This window comes from Topomyia yanbarensis, chromosome 3 (genome assembly GCF_030247195.1).
Source record: "Topomyia yanbarensis strain Yona2022 chromosome 3, ASM3024719v1, whole genome shotgun sequence".
Lineage (NCBI taxonomy): Eukaryota > Metazoa > Arthropoda > Insecta > Diptera > Culicidae > Topomyia > Topomyia yanbarensis.
Window position 1 is genome coordinate 382,197,190 of NC_080672.1, and position 16,202 is coordinate 382,213,391.

Consider the following 16,202-nt stretch of genomic DNA (forward strand, 5'->3'; position numbering starts at 1 on the left):
CATTTCAGAAACAATATTACACAACTAGATAAGGACGACCATCATGGGGATCCAAAAATGTTACCCCTTTTACAGAATCAACCCCCTGTCTTGACAGGTATGGAACTGGTTGGTTGTCAAACACAGATCAAATGGAGATACCTATGCGTTGCATTAGTTTATATCCCACCAAGAGTTGCGTTAAAATTCTAGCAGTTCAAAAGTATAACGCGCCCTGTCCACTCTTAAGGGGACTTAACAAAATGTAGTTCTCACCACTGTTCTTCTTACATTCAGCTCTAAATTTGGTTTCTTTTCGCGGTTTCGTCGGTTTAGTTAGGTGTAGAATTTTGCTTGCCTGGTTAATTGTAAAGAATCCAAAAGCACCAGCTACCATCGCCGGGGAAAATTGGAATAATTAGTACTGCTTTCCTACCAACTAAGTGCTGAGAAGAGACAGATGTCTTCTGGAATACTTTGCGCGAAGAGCAAAGAATCTGGTTATTAGTCCCCTACAAAAACGTGGCAACCCTAAACTGAATGCTTACTCTCAGTATAACCCTAAAATAATCGTTAGTTCAAACTGGAAGTGATCTGGCAATGTGTAAGAAATACGATAAAGTTGCTGTATGAAAAGCTAAAAAAAGAAAAAAAATTCTCGGGAAAATTTTTAATAAGACCAGAGTCAAAATTTTGGTAAATAATACCTGTTAATGTTTTTGGCTTGTTTTGTTTTTTAAATTTATTGCGGGAGTCTCAATTGATCAATTTTAATCATTATATCAGCAATGAAATCGTCAAGAGTTACAGATTCATCGTGATTCTGGTCTGAAAAGTCTCGTTTTTTCATGAATTGTATATAACAGCACAGAGAAAAAGTTGACCTATTTATAAAAAAACATGCTCTTTTAGTACTTAACAACATATCGGCGAGAAAAAATGTGTTTCCCGCTCATCCCTTTCCCCGAAGCTCTCACGTCCCTAAGTCAGCTTCTAACGATTTTTACACTTTTTTGTCCCTCGAATGCCTGTGCTCCATTCCAATTGGTGAATTAGCTCTCTAATTTCAAATCAAACCAATTAAACTCGCTTTTCACAGCAAAAACTGGTGGTGAAGGGGAACGGTTCCTAACTCGTGTGCGGAAGGTGTATTTACACTTACAGTACAATCATTTTGGGTGGGGTTTGTGTGTGAGTCTTTGTGTTGTTGGAATACAAAAAAAAATAAAATCAAACCGAAAAAATAAAGTACCAAGTGTCGTGGGGTTAGGTGTGGTGACGGGGTAGTTTCAGAGAATACATAAGCTTACCGAATACTTCTAGTTATAGATCCAGAATGATGTATTCTTATAAATTCATTACTAGTAGTCGCTATATGAAAGTATGATTGTTTCTCGTTTACAAAAAACGTGTCGGGTACCCAAATATTCTTAATAAACTCAGATCCAACAGACAGTGTTTCTACACCCGGCCTTTTTCTGTAAGCTAAACGTGGATCAGTCCAAAATTGTCGAAAGTAAAAATCCAATGTGAAATCCTGTTATTTTTGGTTTTGGTTTGTTTTGTTTCATTTAACAATATATTTGTTTAGGAAATTTGATTTTGGTTCGATTGAGGTTAGTGTTTTTTTTCGGTTTTAGGTGGTTTCGGTTTCGGTTCGACGAGAGGACATTTGCGAGCCGGATGAGCCGATGTGGTTCCGACGACGATGACGTCATTTGTGTTTGCGGATTTTCGTTTTGTTTTTCGTTTCGGTTTTTCGTTATCGCAGAGGGGAAAAAGAGAAGAAGAGAGAAGAAAAAACCAACGTTACAAATTTGGAAATTCCGCTAATTGGCGACAGAGGTTTCGATCTGCTACCATAATTAAAATTAATTACTGTTCGATTTTGTTTTGAGGACAAACATACGGAATTGAAAAACACCAATATAAACACAAACTTTCTAGAGGCGAAAAAATATAACGTACATTGGTTACGAACGAAAAAATCCGATAACAACACAAACGAGCGCCCGAGAGTCTATAATTAAAATTAAAATGAGGAGCTTTCATTCATTTATCAATGTCAGTTCGACGCAAATCTCGTTAGAGAATGCTTTTACGGTTTTTGTTTGATGCTGCATCGGCAAACTACGAGAGCAGCAAAATCAAAGGATTTCGGGTCATTACCGTTGGTGGCAAGGGAAAAACCTGATCCGGATGAAAAAGATCTATTCATTTTAATTTTAATTACAGATAACTACTTCTATAACGTTTCCTGTTCCTAGGAAAGATGTATGACTTTGACGTCTCGTGAGTCGGTTCATCATAGGAAAATACACGCACACACACAGAAATGAGGCACTGGGGGAAAATAATGCATAAAGGTTGTTTTTTTTCGTTCGGAGGCATTCTACGGTAATAAATAAAAAAGAAAATCGTACATCCTTCCGAGAATTGTGGACTGATATCATCTGTTTGGGTTAATATGAGTATGCTTACATCCTAACAGTAATGAAATTGAAACTGATAATAGCACTATGAAAATCCTAAAATTCCAAAAAAAATCTCGTAAAAGACAAACGATAAGAAGCGATGAGAGGTGAAAAACTCGAACGGAAATGCTGAGAAGACAAAATGACAATGTTCGTTTCATTAGCTGTTGTTTGCCGGTGGCATTGTGTGAGCGGTGATCTCATTCGAATGAAACGATAATACGAGAGGACATGCAAAATGGGTTGGTAGGCTTATGGGGAGGTGGTGGGTGGATGATAGTTGAGGGGAGTCTAGGACATGGTTGTTTATTTGGGGCTTGCTGGCTGGGTGGCACTTTTCGGTGGTGGTTGCTCAACCAGGGGACATGAGTAGAGTGGTAAGGCACAGGTGAGTAGCGTTGCCTGCTACTTGTGTGTGGGGCCTTTGCTTCGGTCGCAGTGAAGTACTACTGTTTAGGCGGGAAGCAAAGGTGCCCGCTGTCTACCGGTTTCTATATAGGTATATTAATGTAGGAGAATTTGGCAGCAGAGAGTGGTCTTGCTGTAGAATCGAAGTAGAGAGTATGCACTGTTCTGCGGGTGGTTGTTAGTAGTGTGGTAGGACAGACTGCTGGGTCCTGTGGTTCCGTTGGTAGGTGCGTGTTCGGAAATGGTAGGAAACAGAATAACATCTTATTTTTTATTGGAATGCCGTTGCGTATCGATGGTCTGCAAAATGGTATCCGATGTAATCGTTAGGCGGAACATTGTTTATTGGGGTGAGTTGTTATTCTTTTACAAGTTAATACTTTATGTATCTATATGAAGTCTTATTTAAGCTATTCTTGTACTTCTTAGGTACTGTTATTGTGCAACTATCTATATTTATTATTTGGAAGCATGAACAGTTTACGTCATGGATTATTTATTCTAGACTTTACTCAAAAACTTACCAAATCGATCACCAGCAAATATTCAAGACGGGTACATCTACCACAGTATACTGTTTTTTTTAAATTCGGCGGGGCTTTTCTTTGTTTTGGGGTACTAACGGTTATTTTCACAATACTCATTTAATTAGAAATACCATGCTTCGAAATAAAAGCATCAACTTCGTTACAACAAAGTTTGAAGTGACGTTTTGGATTTTTTTTGTCTAGTTTTTTGAAATTAGTTTATCTTTCCAGAAATAACTGTATTTCCGTATATATTGCTAGTTTGGGTTATCCCCTTTCTTGAAGAGATGATCTCTTTTTATTGGTTCCAAAAAATCCCGCATCGCTCCCATTTATACTGCGACAAATGTTAAAATAAGCTCAGATGATAAATTTCACTTAATTTGGACAATTTGAGACACTCGCCCACTTGGCTTGAATTGTTCGACATTGACACTATGGGAAATAGGGCATTGCAAAAAATCACTCATTTTTGAATTCTCTAAGTCCCTCCATTTCATATTGTGACAGATGTCACAATAAGCTCAGATACCAAATTTCACATCATCATTTGTACAAATTTAGACCCCCCTCACTTCGTTTGAAGTTTTTACAATTGGTACTATGGGAAATTATGAAGGAAAAAGATTTTAAATGCTATTTATTTTGAAGTACCACGCAGAACATTACAATTCATAGCTCTCTTTAAAGGAAATAACCTTAGTATGTGAATGAAGATATTTTTGTTTCTCGAAAAATACGGGAAATGGGTACTGGGTCATTTAGCTGTTGTTTGCCGGTGGCATTGCTGGTGACTGTGCTCCGTACTGCTAGTCAGACATATTTGGAAGGTTTTATAATGTAACAAAATCTCAAAAATCGAACGAAACCTTTGCGATCTCTGTCCGAATACGAGAAGTTGGGGTTATAGGGCCTTTTGTCATTCATATTAAATTTCAGCGTTTTCTTGTGTATATATCTCTATTATTCTTCAATCAAAAACGTTTTTAAAACGTGGAAAGTTTTTAGGAACAAAACAAAAATAGATTCCTTATCGGTGACATTCTAAGGCGTTAGATTTTTTGACATTGAGTCTCGATGTGACATTTTTATCAATTTAAATTGCACATATCATCTCCAATTAACAAAAAATATTCTTAAATTTACTACTTGTGGTGTAAAATACGCTTGGAGATCACAAGGAGAAATTTGGAAAAATACGGGAAGCTGGGATAATAAAAAAATCTGATGTCACTGATCTAACTAATCTATTTTTATTTTGTTCCTGAGAGTTTTGATTGATGAGTTATAGAGATATTATATTATAGTTATAGAAAATGATCAAATTTAATATGAACTACAAAATGCCCTATAACCCCAATATCTCGTATACGGACAAAGGTGGCAAAGGTTCCGCTCAAATACTTTTCCACATTGCTTAAAACGCAAAAATATCTCTATCCAAATGCTAAGTTTATTTTCTTTAAAAACGGTACAAACTGTAATTCTCCTAGTGCTACTTCAAAAGAGCATTTAATTTATTTTTCCTCCATATTTTCCTATAGTATCAATATCAAAAATTTGAAGCGAAGTGGTCTAAAATTGAAATTTAGCTTACTTTGACATTTGTCACAATATAAAAGGGGGGTAGGTAGTTAATAGAGCTATGACGAGAGTGAATTAAGGGGTTACATATCTGTTCATTTTTCATAATATCGAAAAACTAATTTAACTTCACCTGCAAGTACTCCTTCTTGAGAATATTTTCCTTAATTTTTATACAAATCCGAGCAGTAGATTGAAAGTAACATCGCTTAGAAGCGCGCATCGTCTACCAAGAGGAGTGATGACTTGAACATTTAAGCACGATTATCTCGAAATATCGTTTTTCCCAAAGTGGTTTCCTGTGATCACGATTGCAAAAAACTTCTGTTCTTCATTTTTTTTTCTTTTAATTGTTCGTAATTGGTTAGGTACAACCCTAACGATTCTTTTTATGTGCATAAATTTTTATTTTGTGGATAAGAATGTTTTAGTACAATTTTTAGAGCTCAAAGCAATATTTTGTTGGAAAGAACGTTCCAACGTATGCAGAAAAAAAATATTAATTTAACTAATTGTTTAAGTACGAGGAATACACTCCTATTCCAATGGATTTTTCTGTATTTTTGAATTCTAGCTGATCTGTTGGACTTCCATCGTGATCACCGCAAACCTCTTTCATGGCAGTGTTTTGGGGAAAAGACCATAGCTCCAACAATTATCAATATTTTATAAACTAATGCATGCCTTTTTCACTGAAAAATGCACTATCAATAAACCACAACTTTGATATACTAAAATCATTTTTAATCGCTTTAAAAAAATTCAAACTTTTATCAATTTTTACTCACAATAATACAAGATAACCCCTTAAACAATTAATTTATTTACTTTTTGTTTTTTTGACGTAAGTGTCAATACCTTAGACTTTTTTGGTGGCATTCAATGGAGAAAACAGATCGAAATGGTGAATTAAAGGAAAGCAATCATGTGAAAAAAAAAATCCACTAAAGGCAGGATTCGAACCTGCAACCCTTGGACTCCGGTCCTATACACAAACCCTTATGCTAATTGGTCAAGGGACCAGAAATCGACAGTTTTCATTAGCTCTCTCAGCAACCGAAGTACGATGGGTAATGAATTAAAATCAGATATCAGACGATAACAAAAACCCCGGCCTTGGTATCTAACGGGAAAATCAAATAGATCAACTGTGTTGGGTGGCAGCTGCGGTTGTGTGATCTCCCTCTGCGATAATTATATGTTCTTCCTGGAACGTCATCATTGCCCAGGGATAGTGTAAGGGTTTGTGCATTGGGCCGGAGTCCCAAGGGTTGCAGGTTCAAATCCTGCCTCTTGGGGGAATTTTTGTCATATAATTTATTTTGTTTAACTCACCATTTTGATCTGCTTTCCCTGTGGGATACTACCAAAAAAGTCTTAAAATTAGGTCACAACTCATAATTAGTGCTCGACAAATAGTTCACAAAATCATGAAATATAATTCATGTAAACGTGAACTAATTCCTGGTTCCAAGTATAACAGTGACGCCTAATCATGCGTGCTCGTAAAATAGATCATAAAACATTGTCCATGTATTCATGAACGGGTTCATGATTCCAAGTATAATAGTCACGATTGACCATTAGTGCTCGTGAAATAGTTCATGACATAAAATATTCATTAGTTCGTGAACTTGTTCATGATACCTACAACTTGATTCACGATCTATCTTGAGTGCTTTTGATATTTGGACCATATTCCTAATAATTTTTAATTTTATGCAACTCTACACATGTTCATGAAATTTTCACGTGAACTAAAACACAAAATTTGTTTTTTTATCATTTATTTTATTGGTTCGGTGAAATCCTGGTTGTAGCAGAGACCGCTGGCTTAGCATGCATCTCTTGATGCATTTAAATCACTCAACGATAGGAAGTGGGAACAGACGACATCGCCGTTTTTGGCAGTTTAACAACGAATGTAAGCAACAGTTAAGTTGAGGCTCCCGCTTTCATTTAAGGGTTTCGAGGCCAATTAGACGACTTCTATCAAGATACTGCGGAAGATTAACGGTAGATTCCTGTGGGCCAGTCGAATGAACCTTTTTTGAATCTGCCTGATTCTTAGGTCACATGTGACGTCCTTTAGCGCCCAGACAACCGACGAATTTTCCAATACTAGACACACGGGTCAGCGATAAAACAACTTTAGACAATGTGGACCTTTTGGTTATTTTTGAGACCAGACCAATCGGCTGATTTGCCTCAGGAATAATCGATGCGTTGTGGGGATGGAAACCGAGTTTTGGAACTAACAGAATATTTAGGTCTATCACTTGGTCCTCCTTGCTTGATTCAGTAGTTGAATTTCATCGAGTCCTTGGAACGATGAAAGGTCATTACCATACATAAATGCTGACGGCTATCCTATTCTTGCGATATCAGCCGAAAAATCTATCGAGCAATGCAATGCAGTCTTCCACAGAATTCACCACCACATAAATCTTTAGATCATCGACATATACCTACGAGCTTATATTTAAAACTCACTGGAGCTACCACTTCGTTTAAAAATACAACAAACATCAGTGGGCCTAAGTGGCTTCCCTGAGGGACAATATATGTGCTAGCAAAGGGCACTGAAACGCTCGAACCGAACTTAACAGAGGATGATAGCTGTTAGTACGGTAACAACCACGATACTAGTCTACTCGAAGCTCCAAGTCGTAATGGTTTGTTGAGTAGAGCTGTACGATCAAATTTACCAACAGCAGCTTTCAAGTCTGTGTAGATAATATCGGCCTGCGCTTTGTCTTCCATAGCCGATAGATAGGTACTAATTAGATCCAACAACTTAGTGGTTACTGACGTATCTGGAGTGAATCAGTGCTGATCGTTCTAGATTTAAGTTTTTGGAGTTCGCCGACAATAATTTCGAATAGCTTTGATGCAGCTGAAAGGCTACTTATATCGCAGTAGCTCTGGATATCTCGACTGGTACCGTTTTTGTGCACCGTTAACATCTACGACCTTTTTCCAGCCCACAGAAGATATTTTGGCTTAAAAAAACAGTTGAAAATTAAAGCAAGCGGTTCAGCTACTGCAGCAGCACAGTGACGGAATACAACAGCAGTGCTGCCATCCGGTTCAGGCACATAGGAGCACTTCAACTTTCTAGATACTGCAATAACCACGGCAGCAGACACAACAACAGTGCTCAGCTCAATTGTGTTCATACGAACATTTGAAGCAGCCTGCTCAACCTCGTTGTCAATATTTTTGGGGATTTTGACTAAAGTGCCATTACCTTATTTAAGACTTTTGTGGTGGTATTCAAAGTGGAAACCAGATGGAAATGGTGAGTTAAACAAAAGCAATCATGGGACAAAAATCACCCCAGAGGGAGGATTCGAACCTGCAACCCTTGGGACTCTGGGTCATTGCACAAACCCTGAGCTAATTTCTTCGAAAGACACCCAAATGGCCTAAATTGCTCGCAAATCGACAGTCGACCTTTCTCCGATGGCTTTGAAGTCAGAACTTTCCGATGACCGAACGTCGACTCTGACCATTATCGGGTGTTGTTACACACTAGTAAGACTAAGCATGGCTAGTTCCAGGTGTAAGAGAACCATGCGATTGAACATACAGCGATTGCCGATTGTCGAGGAATATTGGCCCGAAATTTCGACGAACGAATTGGAAATCGGTAACCTGAATACAGCGTAGCGTGAGACAGTCAGTACAACAACCACAGAAATGTTGGGTACCACACGTGGAAACCAGTGAAATGGTTGGTTTGATGTTGAGTACCAACGAACGACGGACGCTAAACACAAGGCTAGAAACCGAATGCTTGCAGCGGCTACACGTTAGAATAGGGAACGACATCCACGTTTTACACAACGGACAGCTGCATGCTGAGGCAGATGAAAATTTTGCCAGGGACTACATGCGAAAGTTTCGCAAGAGGAATAGGATAGAATCCCGATATCGGTCATGAATAACGATCGGGACGAGAATCTGTTTACAGGTCGTTCAGGAGTGACTGCCAGGTATGAATACTTTGAGTTACTATGTAATGGATAAACAGAGAAGTAGAGTAGAGAAGGTACATGAAGAATGATGGACAAGCTGTCGATCCGTTCACGCTGGAAGAAGTATGAAAGGCTATTCGAGAGCTGAAAAACGGTAAGACCGTTGGGGAGGACGAAATCCTAGTAAAGTTTCCAAAAGTTACTGGCTGTGCGAAGCAATCCATTGCGTGATCGGGATGATTTGGGTGGAAGAAAAGAAACCCTCATTGGTTAGAGTACATCATTGCGGAGCGCTCGCAGGTGGACGTTTACATTCATCGCACTGAGAAGCTCGGGGTAGGCACTTCGCTCGTTCAAAATATCCGAAATCGTCATGGCATGAGATGGATCCCGCCGCACTTGCAATGTACCGATAAGCAGCTGGTGTGGGTTGTTCCAGGGTGATCGAAATCTGCATTGTACCGTTGAGATAATGAGGGTTTCACACAACTGAGCAATATTCCAGTATTGACCGAACGAGTGAGCAGTAGAGATTTCATGCAGTGAATACCTGAAAAGTGCTTAGATATTTGCATCTCGAACCCCAAACAGTGTGATGCTTTTGCAACAATATAGCTAATACGCTGCTTAAATGTCAATTATTCATCTAGGAAAACTGCGAGATCTTTGACACAATTTGCTCTATCAGCCGTGGATTCTGCTAGACACTATTCAAGCCGAAGTGGCGTTTTTCCCTCGAGAACGCAATGATTGGCTTTTAGGATTTGGGGTCATTCGGATGATTTCGCAGCATTCCGTAAAGGTTATTAGTTGACGTTGAAGGAAAGCTGCGTCGTCAGTATTCCGGATTCTGTGGTAAAACTTGAGGACATCAGCAAACGACAACCGTGGACGAAATTTATAAAAAAATACGTTGTTGAAATGTAGAGGAAATATCAAAGGACCGAGATGGCTGCCTTGTGTAATACCAGAACAAGCGAAGAACTCTTCGGATACACAACCACCTATTTGGTAGGCGACTATATCTGAGATAGGATTGCATCCAACAGAGAATATCAGTACCAAAGCCAAGTCCATCCAACTTTTTCACTGCAATAGTGTGATTAGTTTTGTCGAAAGCACCTGAAAGGTCGGTATAGATTACATCAGTTTGAAGAACGTCAGACGTGGTATCTGTCACATGTATTGTGAACGACAGAAGACTCGTAGATGTTGTACGTTTCGGCATAAATCCATGTTGAGTCTCGTAGGCGAACTGTTTGCAGTGATTGGTTCCACCACAACCATTTCAAATAGCTTGGGAACTTCCTTTTTATCGCCTTTTTCGTGAACTGGAATCATGAAGGCGGATTCCCAGAGGTCGATAAATACTCCGATTATTAATGACAAATGAATCAGATGACAAAATGGTTCTAGTTGTACCACGTTATTATCGACATTGATAGAATTCAAAGACTGATATGATTCCGCATAGAAAACCTGAGGCAGTGCCAGTTTCTCGTTGGAGAAAACGCTCCCGAACTTTTCTGAGAATAGTTGGCAAATCTTCTGTTTCTGCGTTAATTTTTGGCGCACAGTTTTGTTTGCTCGAAAAGCAGAGATCGAGGATCCTGCTGCTCTTGTCTATGACGTTAGATATATTGAAGCAAGACGACACAATCTCTAATCTATTGCTCAATCACACAATCTCTAATCTATTGCTCAACATAGCACTCAAAGGTGTAATGCGAAGATCTGATGTGCAAAGAAACGGAATCATCATCATGAGATCGCACATGCTTCTAGGCTTTGCGAACGACATAAACATTATTGGCGTTGATCGCAGAGTAGCGGAAGAGAAATTTGTGCGGAGGCTGCAAGAATCGGACTGACTATAAACTCTGACAAGGGTTCAAGAAGCTGGTAGAGAGCGAGGTATTCCGAACGGTGTTGATACCGAGGTGGAAATCGATGAGGTACGGGACGAAGTCGATGACGAATCAAGATATCGATGTAAGCCGCGTAATAAAAAAAAAACACTTGGCGGCTACGAATAGGACTTTCTATGGCTTGTATAGTCAGCTAGTCCTGTAGCATACAGATGCGTATAAATAAAACATAGCAGACCAGGGTGGGCTGAACATGTAGTGGGAATGCCGAATGTTAGATCAGCCAAAGATATTTTTAGTTGAGAACCTGGAAGAAGTTGTCGACTTCATGACACTTTCCGCACTCTCTAGCTGTGTGCAATAATGGGCGTTTAAGGAAACTGGCGGCCCAAGATCGAGTAACCCGAAAATCTAAAATATATTCCGTCATGATTCGGAGCACCAGCATTGTTCGGTCATAATGATGATAACGATAAAGAAAAGTAAAAAAATTACGAATATTTTAACATTTTATAAATCATGTCTATGGTTCAATTTGCCCAACGTACATTATACCAATCGTGTATTATCTCTATCGTACGAGCCACACATGCATACTCAATTTTACGAATCGATCAGGTACGGCGTTTTTTTCGCACATGTGGAATCTCACCCGAATATACCAATTTTTTTAAAATATTTATAAAAATTTGTGGATTTTTTTACGATAATAACTATTTCAGCGTATTTTGGAGACTTTTCTACCATTATTTAAAATATTGTAATCATATTTTGGTTTATTTACTAGTACTTAGCATGGATCTTTGAAAATGTGCGGCAAATTTGATGATTTGGCAAGCAATGTGTTGTTTCGAACCTGTGGCCCACATCCATGATGTAATTGCTAGGGTTCAACGAATTAGAAATGTGTGAAAATTAGAGTTTCCAGCTAAATTAACTAAATTAACCGTTCGAAAGTTGCGCAACCGACTAAGGTTTCGAAACGATTTCGCGACATTCAAAGGGTTACTCTCCACAGACCATGTGGAGTCGTATCGGATACGGATAAGGATGGTGGCAAGCATGCGTATACGTGGTCTGCGGAGGGTTAAGATAACCTGAAATAGATTTGGTAATATCTATTTCCATTCTCGTTATATTATAGTACCCGACGAAAACATATTATAAGTACAATCATTTTTCTGTACTATCGGGAAACAGCTTTAGTCCTTAGTTGAAAACAATTTTGGTAAAAACTATTTATTGTCAAACCCCATATTCTAATTTAGTTTTAGTATGGGAATCTATAACTAATTGAGTTACATGTTTCGTGCTCTTCACGCGCATCGAAAACATCTTTGGTTTGAACAATTTTCTCCTTAATAGAGAAAAAATAGTTTTTACCGAAATTGTTCTCAAATATTTCGATTTCATTAGTTCTCATCAGCTTAAAATGAGCTCTTTTTATTGCGGAACATCACGTTTGTCTCCGTTTTTTGAAGCTAGCGTCAATCCGACGTTAGCTTAATCCTGTCACTAAGTTATTGTCGGATTCTGATGAGACGAAGTCGAATCGCAATTTCCGTAACTAATTTAACAGGTTTATTATTTGACGTTTCATTTTTTAAGAGTTGGCCACCAATATCAAAACTAATTCTTAACATTGTACTATTCAATAGTTGTTAATAATAACTTATTGACTAACTACAGTTCTACCTACCGATACAAGAATGTCATTCCGTTTCCTGGACCATCCGAAATTATGCTCGCACACCACACACTATCGGTAAGGATAATGTTAAGCCATCTAACAGTGCGATTCTACAGCGAAGCAAAAATGTCTGTGTGATCTGCTGCCAATATTACGTTTCTGGTACGCATTCCAACGTTCTTGTTAACTCTCATATATGGTTATTGTTGTAGAAGAATTTTGTACTCAAACAAATTCTCGCTCCTCCACATACATACTGTACTAGAAAAAGCAACATAGCGCATACTACTTGGGTATTGCTCTTGTTAGCAATGTTGATCTTTTTCCGGTAGTGGTACACTGCTTTGCAGTAGTGAGTAGATTTTTCAAAAATACCAGAGCAACAGACAAAATTGAAACAAAGAAATCGAAACGAAATCAAAAGATATTTACGCAAACACACGATTCGTTTGCGGTTGTCTGTCACGAATCGCAATTTTGTTTGTTGTTCTCTTGTAGCTATGTAGTTTCATCCCTCTATTCGGGGGGGAAATGAATAAATTGTTCATGCGAACAGTCTCGAGAAAAAAAAAATCTAATCAAAAACAGGAGTTTTCAAACATCGAAGCAGTACTTGAGCAGCTCAATCATTTGATCTTATAACTTAGATCACAGATTTGAAGCAGTTGAGCAGGGAACTAAATCAATTGAAACAAGCAAAGCTAAATCAACGTGGCTAGGACTCAGCGCAGCCGGTGTAACTATAGAGTACAGATGTGCGACTTACGAAAACTAAGCATGATGAAGGTGTAGAATCGGGCAGGTTTTCCGTTTTGCGACGAAATTTGCTCGGGAGGAGTCTCAAGGTTGAAACGTTTAGCGCTTCGAAAATAACTGAAGTAAATGTCGTAGGAAACTCAAGCTAACAAACTGAATCTCAGCAAAAACGATGGAAGTATTATTTTTTTTTATTATTGTCAGTCTCAGTTCTGAAGAAGACTTCGTTCGCACGTTCGTTTTTTTTGCAGGAACGACAGATGTAGAAAATTGCTTCGAGATAGATAGTTTCAGATAGCAGCGGGCGAAAGGATGGAAGAAACTCATTCAAATTATACAAATCGCAGATAGAGCCAGAGTTAATAATAGATATGTAGTGTAGAAGAACAGGGAAGAAAAGACATACGAAAAAGTGATTGGTTTTCAGTTTCGGGTAGAGCAGAAGTAGATACACTGCAGGCTTCTTCATAACTGTCCTGATTTCAATCAAGATTTCCAGACGTCAAACTTATAAATGGCTGAAAATTCGAAATGTATCTAAGAGCGAACACAATATGTGGTATAATAAATTCATATGAGAAAAAAAAAACAAGATAACACACATAAAAATCGGAAAACTGAGAAGGCGAAAATAGTACAAACACAACAATTCGCTTATATGAGTATATATATAAAAACAAGAACGGAAATATCACAAATTAAATTTTGCAGGCGGGCAATGGGTCACGTCCTGTAGTGACAGTGTTTTAAATTACTTTGTTTTAGTATACAATATTTTTTTCAGCGTCATTCTTGTTTCTTTCGGTTACTTCGAACAATTGCATATCTTTGACACATGGATAGATAAACTCTTCTGTTCTGACAGAGTTGCTATTTGACACTTGTAACAATAATTATTGCTTTGCTTTCCAAACACAAACACAATACAATACAATATAGTTAAATGTCAATTAAATATTTTGATTTGGTTTCCACTAATGATAATGATGAACGAGGATAACAAATAAAGTCGAAACGAGAGCGTTCATCTGCTGCCACTGGAAACGTTCGCTCTGTAAATGGAGAGAGAACAAATCATATTGGTTGCTGATTGATTTTATTGAAATAATCTCGGTTATTGGCATTCTCACCTTTTATTGAAACACATCTGCGAATGAAACTGTTTTAACTGTAGTAGACATAAAAGATTGCATCAGCACCGTTACGGTTGATTCAGGCAGGCAGCTACACATATTTCACATTGTGCCATACCTTTTTGACTTATGGCCTTATATATTCTGCTTACAGCAAGGATCACATTCGACTAAAACGTACGCTTCCGTGGCACAATAAATTATAATAAATTAACTGTTTGTGAATTTCAAGGGAGCGTATGATTAAGTGAAACGAAACTAACTGTGACAGATAATACTCAAATATAGCTTTCTCGTAAACTTAATTAAAGTGATTCGTACCTCATTGGAAGAAACAAAACCAATGCTACCAGCAAAAGCAGAAGCCATAAATTGGAGGTAGCAGGTTATTTTGAAATAGCAGTAACTCTTCACGGATCCGAGGATTGGATTTTTGGAATTTAAAGACCTCATTTGGGATCGGACATGGAAACCAACTTTACCTTGTAATTTAGGTTTATTAAATTTAGATCCGCTATTCTGAATTTTATCATAATGGGTAACATTAATCTTCGACTTATAGACCAATACCCATATTGCATGGTTTTTTTTATCGTCACGAATAGTTCACCACCTTGAATTTTTAACCGTTAAATTGGAGTCCGAGGTAGCTGGGAAGCTTAATTTTCGTACCCTAGATAACTTTCTCAATCATAAATACCCATTCTGCATGGAATCATCTTAAAATGACCTTGAATTTAGCTCTGCCATCTAGAACTTTCAGGTAACGAAGGATATCAGTGCTCGCCCTCCGAATATCTTCCCGTACCAAAAATACTAAAGACATAGTTTTCTCCACTAAAATGTTTTTACTCTGGGAGCTAGCGTCAAGCCGGTGCTAGCTTAGTTCTGTCACTAGGTTAGTGTCGGATTTCGATAGGACGAAATTGAAACACAAATTCTCTAACTAATTTAAATAATTTAATACATTTAATTCGTTTGGTTCATTTAGCTCATTAATTTCATTTAATTCATTTAAGTCATATAATTGATTGGTATCATTGATTTAATCGATTTTATCGATTTCATTTTCTTTCATAGATATAATTTTCCTACATTAATTTAATTTTTCTTAATTGATTTCATTTTTCTTAATTGATTTTATTTTCCTTTTTTGATTTCATTTTCCCTTATTTCATTTATTTCCTTCTTTTTCTTTGTTTACTTCATTCTTTTATTTCCTTCATTCTTTTATTTCCTTCATTCTTTTGTTTCCTTTATTTCATTCATTTCCTTCATTCCCTTAATTTCCTTCATTTCTTTCATTTCTTTCATGTCCTACATTCCCTTCATTTTCTTCATTTCCTTCATTTCCTTCATTTCCATCATTTCCTTCATTTGCTTCATTTCCTTCATTGCCTTCATTTCCTTCATATCCTTCATATCCTTCATATCCTTCATATCCTTCATATCCTTCATTTCCTTCATTTACTTCATTCACTTCATTTCCGTCATTTCCTTCATTTCCTTCATTTCCTTCATTTCCTTCATTTCCTTCATTTCCTTCATTTCCTTCATTTTCTTCATTTCCTTCATTTCCTCCATTTCATTCATTTCCTTCATTTCCTTCAGTTCCTTCAGTTCCTTCATTTCCTTCATTTCCTTCATTTCCTTCATTTCCTTCATTTCCTTCATTTCCTTCATTTCCTTCATTTCCTTCATTTCCTTCATTTCCTTCATTTCCTTCATTTCCTTCATTTCCTTCATTCTTTTATTTCCTTTATTTCATTCATTTTCTTCATTCCCTTAATTTCCTTCATTTCC

The 16,202-nt window shown here is 37.5% G+C and overlaps 1 protein-coding gene across 15 annotated transcripts in view; it reads right to left on the reverse strand.

The window, feature by feature from the left end:
- The window catches only part of LOC131691702 (gamma-aminobutyric acid receptor subunit beta), a 233,583-nt gene that overhangs the window by 92,074 nt on the left and 125,307 nt on the right, over positions 1-16,202 (reverse strand). For all 15 annotated transcript variants that reach the window (XR_009305837.1, XM_058978298.1, XM_058978311.1 and 12 more), the window contains exon 5: positions 1,290-1,516. Coding sequence is in view for 14 of the 15 variants with exons in the window: in XM_058978298.1 (XP_058834281.1) it covers positions 1,290-1,516 (227 nt within the window). In the remaining variant the exon portion in view is untranslated. The remainder of the gene's footprint in view (positions 1-1,289; positions 1,517-16,202) is intronic.